This window comes from Seriola dumerili, unplaced genomic scaffold, assembly GCF_002260705.1.
Source record: "Seriola dumerili isolate Sdu_G_001 unplaced genomic scaffold, Sdu_1.0 BDQW01000290.1, whole genome shotgun sequence".
Classification (NCBI taxonomy): Eukaryota; Metazoa; Chordata; class Actinopteri; order Carangiformes; family Carangidae; genus Seriola; species Seriola dumerili.
In genome coordinates, this window is record NW_019174545.1 from 3,773,089 (window position 1) to 3,788,301 (window position 15,213).

The following is a 15,213-nucleotide window of genomic DNA, read 5'->3' on the forward strand; positions in this document are numbered from 1 at the left end:
GTTCTCTAAGGGAGGTAAACAAAAAAAAAAAAAAAAAAAGGTCACCAGATTGAAGGACGTCACGATTAAATTTGTATTATCCAGTCTATGGTATTATCCTGAGAAAAAGTGTGTCCCGAATATTTTGTCGTCAAGTTAATTTTTAACCCTTGAATCTGAAAACTGGGACCGTATGAGGACCCATCAGACTCTGTCCATTTCAAATTTATTTGATCAAAATTATGAACAGTTCAGTTTGACAATGCGCCAGATCCACCACACGATGCTTAATATGTGTCATAAATATACATTTATTGATAGGAAAATGATGTACATCCACATTTTGTCTGAATTTGCTAAACGTGTAAATGATTTACATCAGGCGTTCTGCACGGGCTGCTATTGCGTTGTACCGACTGTATCCCCTCTGACAAGAAGCTATGGGATTAGCAAAATAGTGTATAGATGCGTGTCTCTCCTTGGTCACCTTTCAAAACATTCTTTATTAACCCCTTCTGTCACCGAGATAGTGTTATTGTTCCTTACGAGCGCTGATAGTTGCCGTACTTTTTTGTGGAAGAATGTTAATACCCGTGGCTTTAAGCAGAGCTGGAAAACTAACTTACCAGCTGAGCTAGCTTGCTAGCACATAACCAAGCTGGGCTCGACGACATAATAGGCTGCTGCTCTGCTTTTGGGAACACGGTGTGCTCGTTGTGTCAAATCAAGCCAACTTTCACCGAGGCGGTTTCCTTACAGTATCTCTGCTCTCGCTTATCTTTCAAGATTCCCTTTGTTGTGTAATCCTCTGCCCGGGCCGTGGCACCAGCTCACTTACTAGCAACTTAGCCGGTCCACGGTGTGTTCGCAGCGTTAGCAGAGCACTGCTCTCATTGCGCTGGCTAAAAATACACTTCTTGTCCCATGCTCAGTGCCCCTCCAAAAGTGGTGGGCTAGTCCACGTTGTACTTGTCTTCGGCTTTTCGGGTCACATTGCTCGGAGTTTGGCACTCTACATGGTCACTACAGTGAAGTTAAGACGCCTGGAAGAGCAAGCCGGACCCCGAGGTTGTGAGCCGAGCTGGCCTGATCTAACGTTACATCGTACCGGCTGGTGGGCTTCAGGTCTGTGGCTGATCGGTGGCCGAACATCATTTTGCCCTAATGGCCTTGTCCTGTCATCAGTTGTAATATAACACCCCTTGGTCCAGCCGAGGGTTGCAAGACCAAAACTTTGTAGAGGTCGGAGAAAAACGCTTTGTTTCCACTGTCAACTGTCTGAGATTGGCGAGGCAGACTTCATCTGTCCGGAGCAGGCCACCATGTCGGAAGATAACAACGCAGACAAGTTCATCAAGGTAATATTAACAAAATGAAATGTGAATCTCCATGCAGGCAGATAGTAGTTTTCACTTTTGTTGAGGAATCAGTTTTGGTCTTAATTTAATGAAGTTAAATTAAGCAAGTGAAGCAGCATTCATATAAACTTATGGTGGAAATGTTAGTATCCCTTAATTGAGATTGGAGATTATCACAGAGACATTATTTTACATACTTAATTTGTTTTAGATTCGGATTGCTGTTACTTCTGTCAACATGATCTTGATTGCTTATTGCTCTAATAATGATTCTCGAAGTAGACTGTACTAAAAAGTAGACTTGACATTGCATCCATGGAGTTTTTGTGTAGCTTACAAATATTAGCAATGTAAATCATGAAAAGTGGGTCATGGAAAGTTTTACCCATGATGAACATTAATGTGGTACTTGGATTTATCTAGCAGGGTCATGGTTAGTAACTGGCAACTTTTCCATCCACCCTGGCTCTGGGATTTGTTCCTGGCCTGCTCCCCTCAATGTGTCACTGCCCGGGCATCTATGTCAGCAGTAAAATGTGATCTCAAGTGGCCCTGGCCCCTGCTTTCACAGTTGGGAAAGCAGTAGTATTTGAGAACTTGAACACACACTTTGTATCCATTGGGGCCGTTATCATGAAAAGAGATTAGTGGTTTAGCTCAATAGCTATGAGCTTAACCCAGGCTCTTTGGTGTCAAGACCCCGAAACGCTCTTAACCAAGAAATCATTATGGTAAGCTACGGTGCATGGCTAAATTGCTCCAGAACAGGTTCAGTTCAGAGGATTGGAACAAAGTGTGTAAACAGCCTGTGTAGTTTTTGCCTAACTCGATTTGTTCCACAACAATTGACATTTACATTGTGTCTTGTATTATTGCTGCTGATGTATTGACTGTGTATGTGGTTGGCTTGTATTTACAAACCCTTCATAGATATACTGGAATAACCTAGAATGAATAGACAGTTAATAATCAGCTTTATTAGACCCATTATCTAAAACTGCCAGTGCCGGGTGAAGGGAAGTCAGATCCATCAAAGATATGAAGCTTATGCTACAGACCTCCGGGCAGTTGTGTAGTAAATGTCAGCCCCTTGTCCTGTGTTGCGTAATAGTCAATAATCCCAAATATCATCAGCCTCTTTGTGTTTACAGAGAGCAGATTGGACTGACAAGGGGGGCAGTAGGGAGGAAACATTGTGGTACCTGTTGGCAGTGGCTCATGATTACATGCACTGTGCCAGCCAAAACCAGTATATTCTCAGGAAAGGAGGAAAAGGGCTAATCTAACAATTTTCCAGTCTCAAATTTGAGGTTTTGTAACTTAAACAGATGATATCTTGATTATAGCAGTCTTTATGTAAATACCTCACAAAGCTGGAAAAATTGACAAAAATGTATTCAAACCCAGCAAAAGTCTAATTGTAAGAACTTCAACTCCCTTCTTCCAGGATATCATCCGATCCATATTTTAGAATCCTTTTATAGGCAGCAGTGACTAAGCTTACCCACACATACATTTTTTACAGCAGCCAAATTGTGTTTATTTTCAAGAACAATGTGCAGGAAGAATTATGCTATCCTGAATCTTGACAGGTGATAACAGATAAGGTAGTGCTAACACAACGCAGAAAATAAAATGCATAGCTCTCTTACCCAGTGCAATGTCAGTAGAATCTGCCAAACTCTTCTGTAAGTGTATCCGATTATTATTATTTTGTTGTTTATACATGGATAGTCTATATTATGATAAGCAGCAGTTTCAATTTCGAATTTTTATTTTATTTTTATACTTGGGTGTGGATGGCGGTAAGCTGTCGCTTGTGCCACATGATGTAAACTATGATGATAATTGTGCAAAGGGGATCCATAAACTTGTAAAACACCACACTTCTACACAAAATTTTGCCTCTATTTTTTTCTTTCAAACATTTGATATGTTGTTGGTTTGGTTTCTCTTCCCGACAGGAGACATCCATTCTGGACGAGTATAACATAAACTGGACACAGAAGTTGGGAGCTGGCATCAGTGGACCTGTCAGGTGAGTGTGAGAGAGAGTTTGCCTTTCTCCTCTCTCTAAATATTATCTTTTCAACTGATTTAACTGTGTTTGTGCTGCATTACATTGATGTCAAACTGTTGCTGCAGGGCCAGTGTTGCATAGACAGAACTCAGAACAAAATGTTTTTATTACACCAGGACCAGGAAAAGTAATATTGCATAACCAGGAGACATGATCATGGTATGTGTTTGGGATTGCGAAATCAATTGCTGGGAAATGGGTAATCTTTTTGGAGCTGTCTTTCTTGACTGGTTTTGTGTAGGGTTGCAGAAATCATACAGGGAGAAATCTGCCATGCTTGGTTAAGCTCAGCTGTGAGAGGAGAGCCAGGATCACTCAGATTGCTAGTTTAGTTTAGATGTGAAAATAGTGTATTGTGACTCAGCATATTCTAAAATCCCATGATAGGATTAAAGAGAGATAAATATTAATATATTGCTCAGCCTTTGCAGTGCATAATTAAACCACTGTTGTGGATGCTGCTGTGGAGTGCATAAGATATGGTTTCAGCCTCACTTTTTCGCACACCAACTAGACGATTCAAGTATGATGTCAGATCAGATGTAGATTATTTGCTAGTTGGGTTGTCGAATAGACAAACTTTCTGTCTGCTGCCAAAGAACCTACGTTTCTGATGTTTGCCACTTATTACTTCTCCAGTGGTTTTATTGCATCATGTTCACTGTGGCACCAACTCACCAGCACAGTTTGACCTTATACTTGACACATTGAGAATATGAAAGGGCTAGACGCTTGTCACTTGACTGGGCTTTAACACACTTCTAGTGTGTAGCAACACCACAACACAAGGCTTAATATGGAGATGTTTTTGTAACCATTTTTGCTGGTGGTGGCTCAGTTGGCTCAGACACAGTCCATATAAATACATACATAAATACAACCTTAAGTGGAAGTATCTTGGCCTGTTTTTGAAAGTCTTCTTGTGTAATTCCTTAGCTTTTGCAGGTTTTAGTCCACATTCTATAGATGAAACTTTCTGCAAAGTAATTAACCCTCTTTTGAGAAGCTGCATTCAGAATAGTGGATACTTGTGAATACACAAGGGATCAATGATGAACATCAACAGTTTTCTTCAGCTGTGCACCTCCCTCTGCATTCTTCAATCTTTTCCACTTCAAGCAACGGGACGTAAAATATCACAAGAATGCACATATTTCTGAAATGCCAACAACAAGCAGCAATGCCTAAAATTGTTTTACATTTAAACTGTTATGCGCTTCATGAACTTCTGTGGTGGATCTGGAAGACAGATTGAAGTTGTCACCAGGCTTGAAAACTCTTCATTGTGCTGCAAGTTGAATCAACACCTGTTAGTATCAGTTGTAGTACCTGTTTTTTTTTGCAATATCTGTCATACTCAGACATTTGCCAATGATGAGTGCATTTGTTTCTTCCTTTTTAAAACTGCCTGTGTGCATCAGTATTCTCCTCCCTCGCCTCAGCTATTACCGGTATAATCTCTTCATATAAATAACTTGTATTTGTCTTGAGATTTATTCAGTTACTGCAAAATGTTACTGAGAGGCACTGGCTGCTCCAGCAGCTTTCTAAGTCTGTTTATGCTATGTGCAGTTTCTTCGGTGCAAGTCTGACAGCCCTGCTGATTCCAGCTGTAATGTATCAGTGTCTGTCGCTGATTCCTCCTGCCCATTCTGCACTTTTTAAACTATCACAGGTCTGGATCAGCAGAGAGCAACCTGTTATTTCCTAATATGTATAGTTTTGCCTCAAGTAACAAAAATACTGATAAACTGAATCATCAGCCCTCCATGTAAACATACTCTTAAATTCTATGATTCATGCTGTACCCTTGTTTCTTTTCGGGCAACTCTTCACCCTCTCTCTTTGTTTTTCTGACTCTTTATTTCACTGAGATTCATGGAGACTTTTGTACAATATGAATCTTTTCTTGATTCATCCACACACTCACCTCTCTCTGTCTCATAACACATTCATGTCTTTAACTCTACCAGCCCCCTTCTCTTGAACTGTGATTCATTAGGTAGGTATTGCTTTCCAGTGAAGTGAACTTTGGCCGAAGCAGAATGTTTCTCGCAGTAATGCTTTAATAGTGTAATCTGAGTTTAAGGGCCAGAGGTTGCTGTTTAAAGTGAATATTTGAGTCCTTGCTGCTTAGAGAGGGGGAAAGGAGTTTATGGGCTTTTCAGAAAATGAAATGTATATCCGCAGTCTGTAGTTCAACTGTGTAATGTTACAAAAGTGTAGTTTGAAGAAAACCGTTGCCACAGTTTATTTCAAACTTGGGAGAATTAAAAATATACGACAGCTGAGCTTCTTTGGTAAAGATGCAGGCACAATTTGTATTTCCCATAACAAACTGTGATGTTGACAAAATACAGTTCTGAACTCCAAACAGTCTGCTGCTCTCTCGTCTCTGTGTTTATATTAGGATAAATTTAATTTCACAGCACATCTTACCCAGACTTGAAGAGGGGCACAAATGTGTATCAGCTGTAAAACAACATTCAAACGCACAGAAACTAACAATAAAGCCAGAAGACATTTAAATAAAACCAGAAACAAGTATTACAAACTCATGCTGTGCAGCTAAACATTGTTCACACCCACTGGAGCTGAAATTATTAGTGTAATAGGCTGATCAACACAAAGCAAATCTGCAACTCCAATGAAAATTGAACATTGAGTCATTTTTAAGTAAAAGACAGAAAATTCCCCAGTTATGATTACTCAAATGACTCTTTAGCCTGTGGGTAGAAATAAATACCAAAATTTTCTGGCCAAATTCTGTTGAAATGTGTATGAAATGATGCACAGCACAACCAGATAATTTCCATTTGATGGAATGATACAGCCACAACAACAACGAGTCTTGGCTTTAAACATTTCACTCAATGTAAACATCATATGGCTTCAATGAAGAGTTGGAACAAGCTTTTTCATCCTTAAAGCTTCTTTTAAAGGCAGCGAACTGCATATTTATGTTACTGGCAGCAAAGGTGACAGCACATTTGTTGAGGAAAAAGCAGAGTATCCACACACAGGATTATGGCTCCTAAATCTCATGAGACTACACATTGTTCCACATGGATATCAGCTGTGTTTTTATAAAGACTGGAGACTGTCTGGCATTTTATTGAACTCCTGATGTCCTCTTAGATAATTTGTGGTTTTGGGCTATATAAATAAAACTTGACATGATGTTAATTGTGTTTCTTTATCATATACATAAGAATGCTGCAAAATGCCCGGCTATAACTGTTTGTTACCTGCCACACTACAGAAACCAGCTTACTGATCTTTTTAATGATCACATTGGTGACAAACATTGGGTTATCATATTTAGTCACATGTTTCTTGACTCTTGTTTTCTTCCTGTTCAGAGTTTGTGTGAAGAAGTCAACTCAGGAACGCCTGGCCCTGAAGATCCTCATTGATCGCCCCAAGGCCAGAAATGAGGTTAGAGGAAACACTGTCGCAGTTGTGATTAATGCCTGTTGTTTGTTGCCTTTGGCCATATCACTATGCCATGGTCCGTCTTCCTGCCTGTTATCTGTCTTTATTAATTCTTGTTTTTCTTTTTCCTTGTCAGTCTGTCTCCTGCGCTTCTTCTGTCTTTTTGTATGGGCTTCTTTGTCCGTAACATTGTCTTCCTGCGGTGAAAAGTTTGTCTAGCAGCCTCTGCTTGTCATTAGCAGCCTTCTGTTTTGATCAAGCAGCTTATTTAGCAGTTAAGCAGTGAGACACGCAGTCAAAACAAGCAACACAAACTGGCTTCACACAGGCTCTCGCTGCTGAGCTGGGAAAGCTGTCACTGACAAGCGAATAGACACCGATTATTACTGCTAAACAATATATTTTTTAGCCGCTATCATTTTTTCAAATGAGGGTGTAGGATGAGGTTTGCAATATATATACTTATATATATTATATTGTCTATAAAGGTAACAGTCTTATAAATTACCCTTTGCTTTGTTGCATGATTTAGCGTTATTGCAATGAGAAAGTTGGATGAAGCCTCCTTACTGTTAGCTATATTATTGTTAGCTGCATTATTTGCATTTCCATTTGTAGAATCTGTTTTATTTAAGTTCTTCAGGTAGATTCTTGCAATGACAAGCATGACTTACTGAAGATAAAACCTATTTCTGTTAACAGTTCTTGAGTCACAGCTCATTTACTGAAGTACTAAACCATCTCCAGTTTCCAGTTGTTCAATACTCCCCTGACCTCCTCTGTAAATACGATGAAGGAAAAAGAATAGTAAACAAGGTTTTTACATTCAAAGGAAATAATAAAATGTTACAAGCAGTAATGTACAAAGCCTGGATTTTGGGGATTGAATTTCTGTTATTGCTTGTCTACACATTGTGGTAGAGTTTGGGGATATGACAATATATACTGTGAAACCATAGAAAGGTGTCAGCTGTTAGTGCTTTCACTGTATAGTTACTGAAGTATCACTTTAATATCTCTTGTTGTCACAAATCAATGGGACCTTTTAATGGCAATATTGAATCAGAAGTCACTGGGTCAGCATATATATCTATATATCTATATATAGATATAGATATATAGATATCAGTATATAAAAGTATGTATTGGCTCATGGTAGAATAGGCCTTTTTCACAGCAGACATTTTGACTTATCACAGTAGTAAAAGCACAGGCATTATTAGTAACATTAACAATGGCTCTGCTCTGTTCAGTGTGACAGGGAGCCAGCATGCACAGTACCAGGAAATGGAATTCAGCCATCGTTAATTTTCTTCTTTCTTTTTTTTTTTTCACCCGTGTTTTTGGACATTTTATCAAAAATATTCTGGTTATACAAAATTGGTTCATAAGCATTAATTCTGAAGATATTCTGAATTATGGACTTGGAAATTCAGGGCTGCCAATAATTTTGACCAGCACTGGCAGAGAAGTGCCCACACTCAACACCAGAGTTTTATAGGGACAAACAAAGTGATTGTATTCAGGATGGGATAAAAATTTAACATATTTAAGGGAAGTACTCTACACACAGTGTTTGACTCTGTTCCATGCAGGTGCGTCTCCATATGATGTGTGCCAACCACCCAAACATAGTGCAGATCCTGGAGGTTTATGCTAATAGTGTCCAGTTCCCACATGAGTCTAGCCCAAGGTAAGGAGTTCTGTGTGTGTGTGAATTTTTTAGTAAAAACTTGTGCTTTTAATTTTTTTTGACAATCCATCTCCCGTCTCCCGTCTCTTTTTGACCATCCACACCTCCTTTCTTGTCTTTCACAGAGCGAGGCTTCTGATAGTTATGGAGATGATGGAGGGCGGTGAGCTGTTCCACAGAATCAGTCAGCACAGGCACTTTACTGAAAAGATGGCCAGCCAGGTCACTAAACAGGTAGGTGAAGACACACATATGCACACATAAACACACTCCAGCATATCAAGAGTCGACACGGACTGCGTTTCTTTAAGCGCCATGAATGTGATTTTGTACAGTAAATATTGAATTCTGGTCAGACAGTCTTTGTTCATCAGTGGTTTCCTATCCTATTTTTATTCTGTCAAGATTCGTCTGTCTGCATACTTCTTTGTGTGAAACATTTTCTTCCTGTGGGTAACTGCATGTCTCACGGCCTCTCCATGTCATTAACATCCCCCTGCTGAGATCAAGCAGCTCATGCGGCAGTTCAGCAGTGAGACACATGGTCAAAAGAATACATACGGGTTCAAATCAAGGCTGTTTTACAAAAAAAAAAAAAATTGCTTCGACATGCACATATGATAGAGTGGTGTCTCAGTCTGATGTTTTTTTTTCCTCCTGTAGATCAGTCAAGCCTTGGAACACTGTCACTCCCTAAATATTGCACATCGTGACCTGAAGCCAGAGAACCTGCTCTTCAAGGATAACTCTCTGGTAAGTAGCTGGAGTTGCACTGGATTCCACAGAATAAATATAGACATGAATGCTGCAGTTTTAAAAGTATACCAGTACCACAACTGATGCCACTGCTCCAATACAGTATATGTTACAAAGGAATACAAACTTTGCTCTTTTAAGTCAGCAGCCAGTGCTTTACTCAGTGAGACACTGTAAGCAGGAAAATTTTCTTGGCCATATCTGACTGTGGCCAAGATAATGTAGAGGAAGATTGAAGATTTGGAAATGTCCGATCTGAAGTTGCTGTAATAGACTTTGAAATCCATCTTTACTGTGGCACCTTCAATGATATCCCAAAAGTAATGTAAATGTAAACTCTTGAAATATAAGCAAGCTGAAATGTTCTGTTGAAAACAGGAAGCTACTAAAAATATGTTTCTCTGATCACTCCACATTCACACTTTTCACTTTGTGATTCTCTTTTCCACAGGATGCACCTGTGAAGTTGTGTGACTTTGGCTTTGCCAAAATTGATCAAGGAGATCTGATGACCCCTCAGTTCACTCCTTACTACGTAGCACCTCAGGTAAAAAAGGAAACATAGAGCACATAAAACATGCTTGATAGCTCAGGAACATCTTGATGTATTCTTTCTGGTACTGTTTCTTGTCCAGGTACTTGAGGCTCAAAGAAGACACCAGAAGGAAAAGTCTGGAATTATACCTACCTCACCCACTCCTTACACCTATAACAAGGTGAAACATCTGTTGGATTAAGCATTCACCCTTACACTAGGTGTTGCAAGCCCTGTCCTTCAATTTTGATTTTTTTTTTTTTTTTTTTTTTTTTTTTTTTTTTGAATAAATGTCTCTTTCTTTCTCCAGAGCTGTGACTTGTGGTCTCTTGGTGTGATTATCTACGTAATGTTGTGCGGCTATCCCCCATTCTACTCCAAACATCACAGTCGCACAATCCCAAAGGACATGAGGAAGAAGATTATGACGGGCAGCTTTGACTTCCCTGAAGATGAGTGGAGCCAGATCTCCGAAATGGCCAAGGACATTGTACGCAAGTAAGTGTTTTTCCTTTTTTTGCTATGTCTCTGAATCACTCATGGCAAACACTAAAAACAGTTCTTAAACACTTGTTAGAAATAAGTGACAGACTTGCGTGGACTCATTAGTTGACTAGGTAATGGCTGTTTGTGGCTCTTTGTGGAATGAAGCTCCCATGATGTGTTTGTGTTCTTCATCCATTTTTCACACCATTTAATGTTGTTAGTTCTGTAGTATTTACTTGTATTTTTTTTTGACTAAACTGTATATCCAAGTTGTTATGTTTTTGGTGTTTATGTGTTTTATTCCTGTATGTTATTGTCCCTATTATCCCCACTTGTCTTGCCTCCTCCCATATCTTGCTTCTTTATTTTCATTCATCACATCCCTCTGTCACTCTCACTCATTTGTCATTTCTCTGTCCAATAATTTGTCTTCTGTCACTTCCTCATCTGCTCCCCACAGGCTGCTGAAGGTGAAGCCAGAGGAGAGGCTGACTATTGAGGGAGTCTTGGCTCACCCTTGGCTCAACTGCACTGAGGCCCTCGACAATGTGTTGCCCTCTGCCCAGATGATGATGGACAAGGTGAGTGGGAAATTAAAGGTGCAAAATATTGCATTGCACCAATTTTTGTACAGTTATGCTGCTATTCCTGAATGAATTGACCAGCAGAGGCCACTGTAGAAAGTTAGTCAACTTACCTATGATAACATGCGGTACACTTCTTCTTTTTCTTACTGTCTGTCCTCTTACCTCCCAGGCGGTAGTCGCAGGGATCCAGCAGGCTCACGCAGAGCAGTTGGCCAACATGAGAATTCAGGATCTGAATGTCAGCCTGAAGCCCCTAAACTCTGTCAACAACCCAATCCTCAGGAAGCGGAAACTCCTAGGGTATGATTGCTCTTGTGTCAACTTTATTGTAAGCTGTTCTCATAATTTTTTTTTAGAAAGTTTAGAGACATAAAATAGTTATTTTTTCTGTATTCTGTAGTATAGATACATTTCATGTAAAATTATCATCGCACTGCTTAATGGAACTAAAATCTCATTCTCTTCAGATACTGTTCTCCTGAGTCTTTGGTGCTACATGGAGTCTATAGTCTTAGTTCTATAGTCTTTAGGGGTTCCTGTATTGAATAAAAAAAAAGCAAAATTTGAGTCTGAAATGTGTTTTGGTGTCCATGTTGCAGCCCCAAGCCCAGTGACGGTTTCTTCATTCATGACCCAGAGAACGGAGGGGAAGACTCCAACGTAGCACTGGGAAAATTACGAGATGTCATTGCACAGTGTATACTACCACAAGCTGGTCAGTAAACCCTGGTGTTTACGATATTTGAACAAACGACACTAAAAACGGATGCACAACCAGTACTTCACTGATGAAATGATATACTCTGCATATTTTGTACACTGAGTATATTGCATATCGGTGTACACTGGTGTAATCTGCTGCAGCGCAGAACATCACAGAGGACCTGTTTGTGTTTCCCTTGAAGTTACATTGGGTTAATGAGTGAAGTGACGTGTCTTCAGTAGATATGCTTTTCAGTCATTTCTATTCGACTAATAAGTATTTTCCCAGTTGTAGATGAAAACAAAGCAAAGAAACCGCCAATGTGCTCAGGAAACAGATGACCGACTATTAATGATTTTTCCAAATTTTGATTGGCTACAGCTTCACTGTGGCTACGCAAGACACCCAAAATGCTGACATAGTCACCCACGCTTTAATAGCAGTGTTCAAATTACGAGGGACTCAGGACGGGAGCCTGGAGGGGTTTAGCTCCACCAATAACCCTTAAATTTCCTAATTTTTTAATGGAAAAAAAAAGGAAATACATCACATCAAATAAATATATATGTATGCAACTCTGCCCTGGTCAGTATGCCTGACTTTATCCGCTGCAGAATTGCCTGTAGCATGATCCAGACGTGTGTGGATTTTCAGCCAGATCAACGTTTCTCAGCAACCAGCTACTGGGTTGCACCCCCTACCACCACGATCATTTCAGCAGCCTCTCTCTCATCATGTCTGTTGTGCATTAAAACTGAGTATTGTGTCAGTCAACATGTAGTGAAGACTTTACTGCCATTCCAGATGACACACGTTTTGTGAAGCAGGTTTCCTTTATGGTGAATATTTTTGTCTGTCCAGGAGAGAACGAGGACGAGAAGCTGAATGAGGTGATGTATGAAGCCTGGAGGTTCAACAGAGACTGTAAACTGCTGAGAGAAGGCCTGCAGGGGCTCAGCTGGGACGGTCAGTACCATTTCCTCTTGTCTTTATCTGGCAAAAATCAAAGCAGCTGTTTAATCTTTTCACATTTAGGAAAAAATGTCTTCCCTGTGTCTGACATGGTCAACTTTTTCTTCATATGTATTTATCTGTAATGACTCCCCACATTATCTGGCCTTTTTTGCTTCATTTGCCTGCCTACAAAAAAAAAATTAGTTGCAGTCACAAACATAACTCCATTGTCCATATCAATAAATAAATAGGCAAGACCAACCATCACATTTCAGCTCAAACTGGAAGTGATCTTGAAGGCCTGATGGCTGATTAAAGGATTGTTCATCAGAAAATTAATCAGCAACTAGTATGACAATTGACTTATTGTTTTAAGCATTTTTCAAGGAAAAATGTCAAACTTAGTTCAAACTTCTTAAGTGTGAGGATCTACTGTTTTCCTTTGTCTTATGAGATAATAACTATCTTTGGGTTTTGGTTCAATATATTTGAGTGAAAGAGACAGATTCATTTTGAGAGACTAATTTGTGTAAATTAGCAATTAAGCAGTACATTCTTTGACTTCTTTTGACTTCTAAAGGCACCAGTCGTTGACTCATTTATGTAAATGTTTTGCTCTTCTAGTCATTTATTGTTACCAGGTCCTTAACCACCAGCTTTTTCATTGCAGGACGAGCCTTCTCAGATAAGGTTGACCGCTTGAAGTTGGCTGAAATAGTGAAACAGGCCATTGAAGAAAAGACTAATCTCCAAGAATCTCATTAGTAAACGCTGTTTTTCTATCTTCTTTTTATATTGTTTATTATGACCCTTTTTAACTCATATCTGTAAAGACGCTTTTTTATGTAAAATGATGCGCTAAATTTTTGTTTTTTTTCATGAATCCACTTGCAAGACCTATTGTACAGCTGTAGATATATTTCAAAAAGGACTCATTGGTACTATAATGTTTTTTTAAATGGACACTGGCAAAGAACATTGAAAAAAAAAACTATATTTTCATTTTTGCAAAAAAAAGAAAAAAGATAAAAGATGAGAAAAATCAGTGAAAGAAATTATTTTCTGGGAGGGAATTTTTATTAGCTGCTTGTACAAGATGTCATGTGTTTTATCCCAGTTATTTCATTTTATTCTATTTTATTTTCCTTTAACCATCCTAAGAATTTTATTTATTTAAACCAAGAGTTCCATTATTTTATACTTAACTTGTAGCCTGGCAGTGGGCTTTAAAGTAAAGAGAAGCTGTCTACGATGTGACGTTGTTCTTCCACACACTTTCTGAATCTCAGACTAAGTTTAAATTATATGAATCTTTTTTTTTTTTTTTTTTTTTTTGTGCAACTTTCCCTTGACCAGAGGTCAAGGCAGAGTGAAAATTGTGGTAAAAGAAAGTGTCATAAAATAGAAAAATGCAGCCTCAAATTTGTTCATTTTGTCACAACCCCTTTCTCAAAGCTGGTAAGAGACGGTGCTGAATAGATCTAAGCAGACCAGATCGACATAAACAATGGCTGGTTTCCTTTCTGACTCATTTAGATCAAACAAATCTTAAGGTAATATCCACTTACTAGCTTTTTTTCTGAGCTTTTAACTGTCTCACTGCCTTCTTTAGAGGATAGTTTTTTCAGACCCCAAGATTGCTCTAAAAAAAGAAGCTGGTAAGTGGACGTTGAGACTTTATTGTCAAACTGTTTCTGGGGTCAATATTGAGTTTTCACACTTACCTAGATTCACGTAGGTTTCACAATCTCCCAGTTTTAACTCCTCCACATGAAGTGATGATAGTGCTTGTCAGCTTCTGAAGTTTGTGTCTGGCTAGTAAAATGAAGTGAATTATTTCAAATATTTGCAACAGTTTTTCTATGTCTGAACGTTTATGATGTGATTCTGAAAGGTCTAAAGTTCAGTCTTCGTTTAAAGTTGTTGATGTATGAAACAGACACAATATGAGCTGCTTTGACGTAAAGTTGTATCAACTGGAACTCAGACCAGGGTCAGTTTATATTGAAGTCATTTTTAAAGCAAGACCGCTTGCTACATGAGTACGCAAAAAACATGAGACATTTTTGGTGCAATGTCGTTGCTGTCGTTGTGACAGACACGATCAGTAGGAGGTTTCAGCATGAACCTTGAACAGTTCGGTTAGATTTCGGTGTCATAAAACTTGCTGTGCTACTGAATGTGCAATAGGGCAATAATTTAATCATGTATTCACAATGCATGCATGTACATGGCAGTGAGATAGTGTGTATCAATTTGTCAGTATTGCTGTCTAACACAGATCTTCCCTATTTCCCTTAGAAGGTCTGAATATTAGCAAATGCTCCCTCCTTTCACTCATCCTCACCTTTTAGTTGTAATTAATATCATATCATTGATTAGCCAGAGTGAAATCTTCACTGCACTGTTTTACTCTTGTGCTCCAGTCATATCTGATATTATTTCTTCAGAGAGGGGTTGAAAGAAGGGATTCCTATTCAGGTGATTGAATGAGGCCGTGACGGCTAAAAGTGCATGTTCTCTTGTTCAATTCAGATTATGTCTAACACATGTTTTTTTTTGTTCTATTCAAAAATCCTTAAAAGTTATTTGTGAAATTCCCCTTTGATGAAGTCTTATCTTTATAAAGAATTATTTTGTAAACATG

At 38.9% G+C, this 15,213-nt stretch overlaps 1 protein-coding gene across 1 annotated transcript; it reads left to right on the plus strand.

Moving 5' to 3' along the window:
* The first annotated feature begins 410 nt into the window (after window positions 1–410).
* mapkapk5 (mitogen-activated protein kinase-activated protein kinase 5) lies at window positions 411–15,213 on the plus strand. Its single transcript, XM_022757595.1, has 14 exons — window positions 411–1,337; window positions 3,302–3,375; window positions 6,780–6,855; window positions 8,448–8,545; window positions 8,671–8,779; window positions 9,209–9,298; window positions 9,753–9,848; window positions 9,937–10,017; window positions 10,147–10,334; window positions 10,783–10,903; window positions 11,079–11,209; window positions 11,509–11,624; window positions 12,474–12,578; window positions 13,237–15,213. The coding sequence occupies exons 1-14, from the start codon at window positions 1,302–1,304 to the stop codon at window positions 13,329–13,331; spliced, it is 1,416 nt and encodes a 471-aa protein (XP_022613316.1). The 5' UTR covers window positions 411–1,301; the 3' UTR covers window positions 13,332–15,213.

Coding starts and splice junctions, on each gene's coding strand:
- mapkapk5 (XM_022757595.1), top strand. CDS start 1,302: ATGTCGGAAGATAACAACGCAGACAAGTTCATCAAG. Junction 9,849..9,936: donor CTTACTACGTAGCACCTCAG/GTAAAAAAGGAA, acceptor TTTCTTGTCCAG/GTACTTGAGGCTCAAAGAAG. Junction 12,579..13,236: donor GCAGGGGCTCAGCTGGGACG/GTCAGTACCATT, acceptor TTTTCATTGCAG/GACGAGCCTTCTCAGATAAG.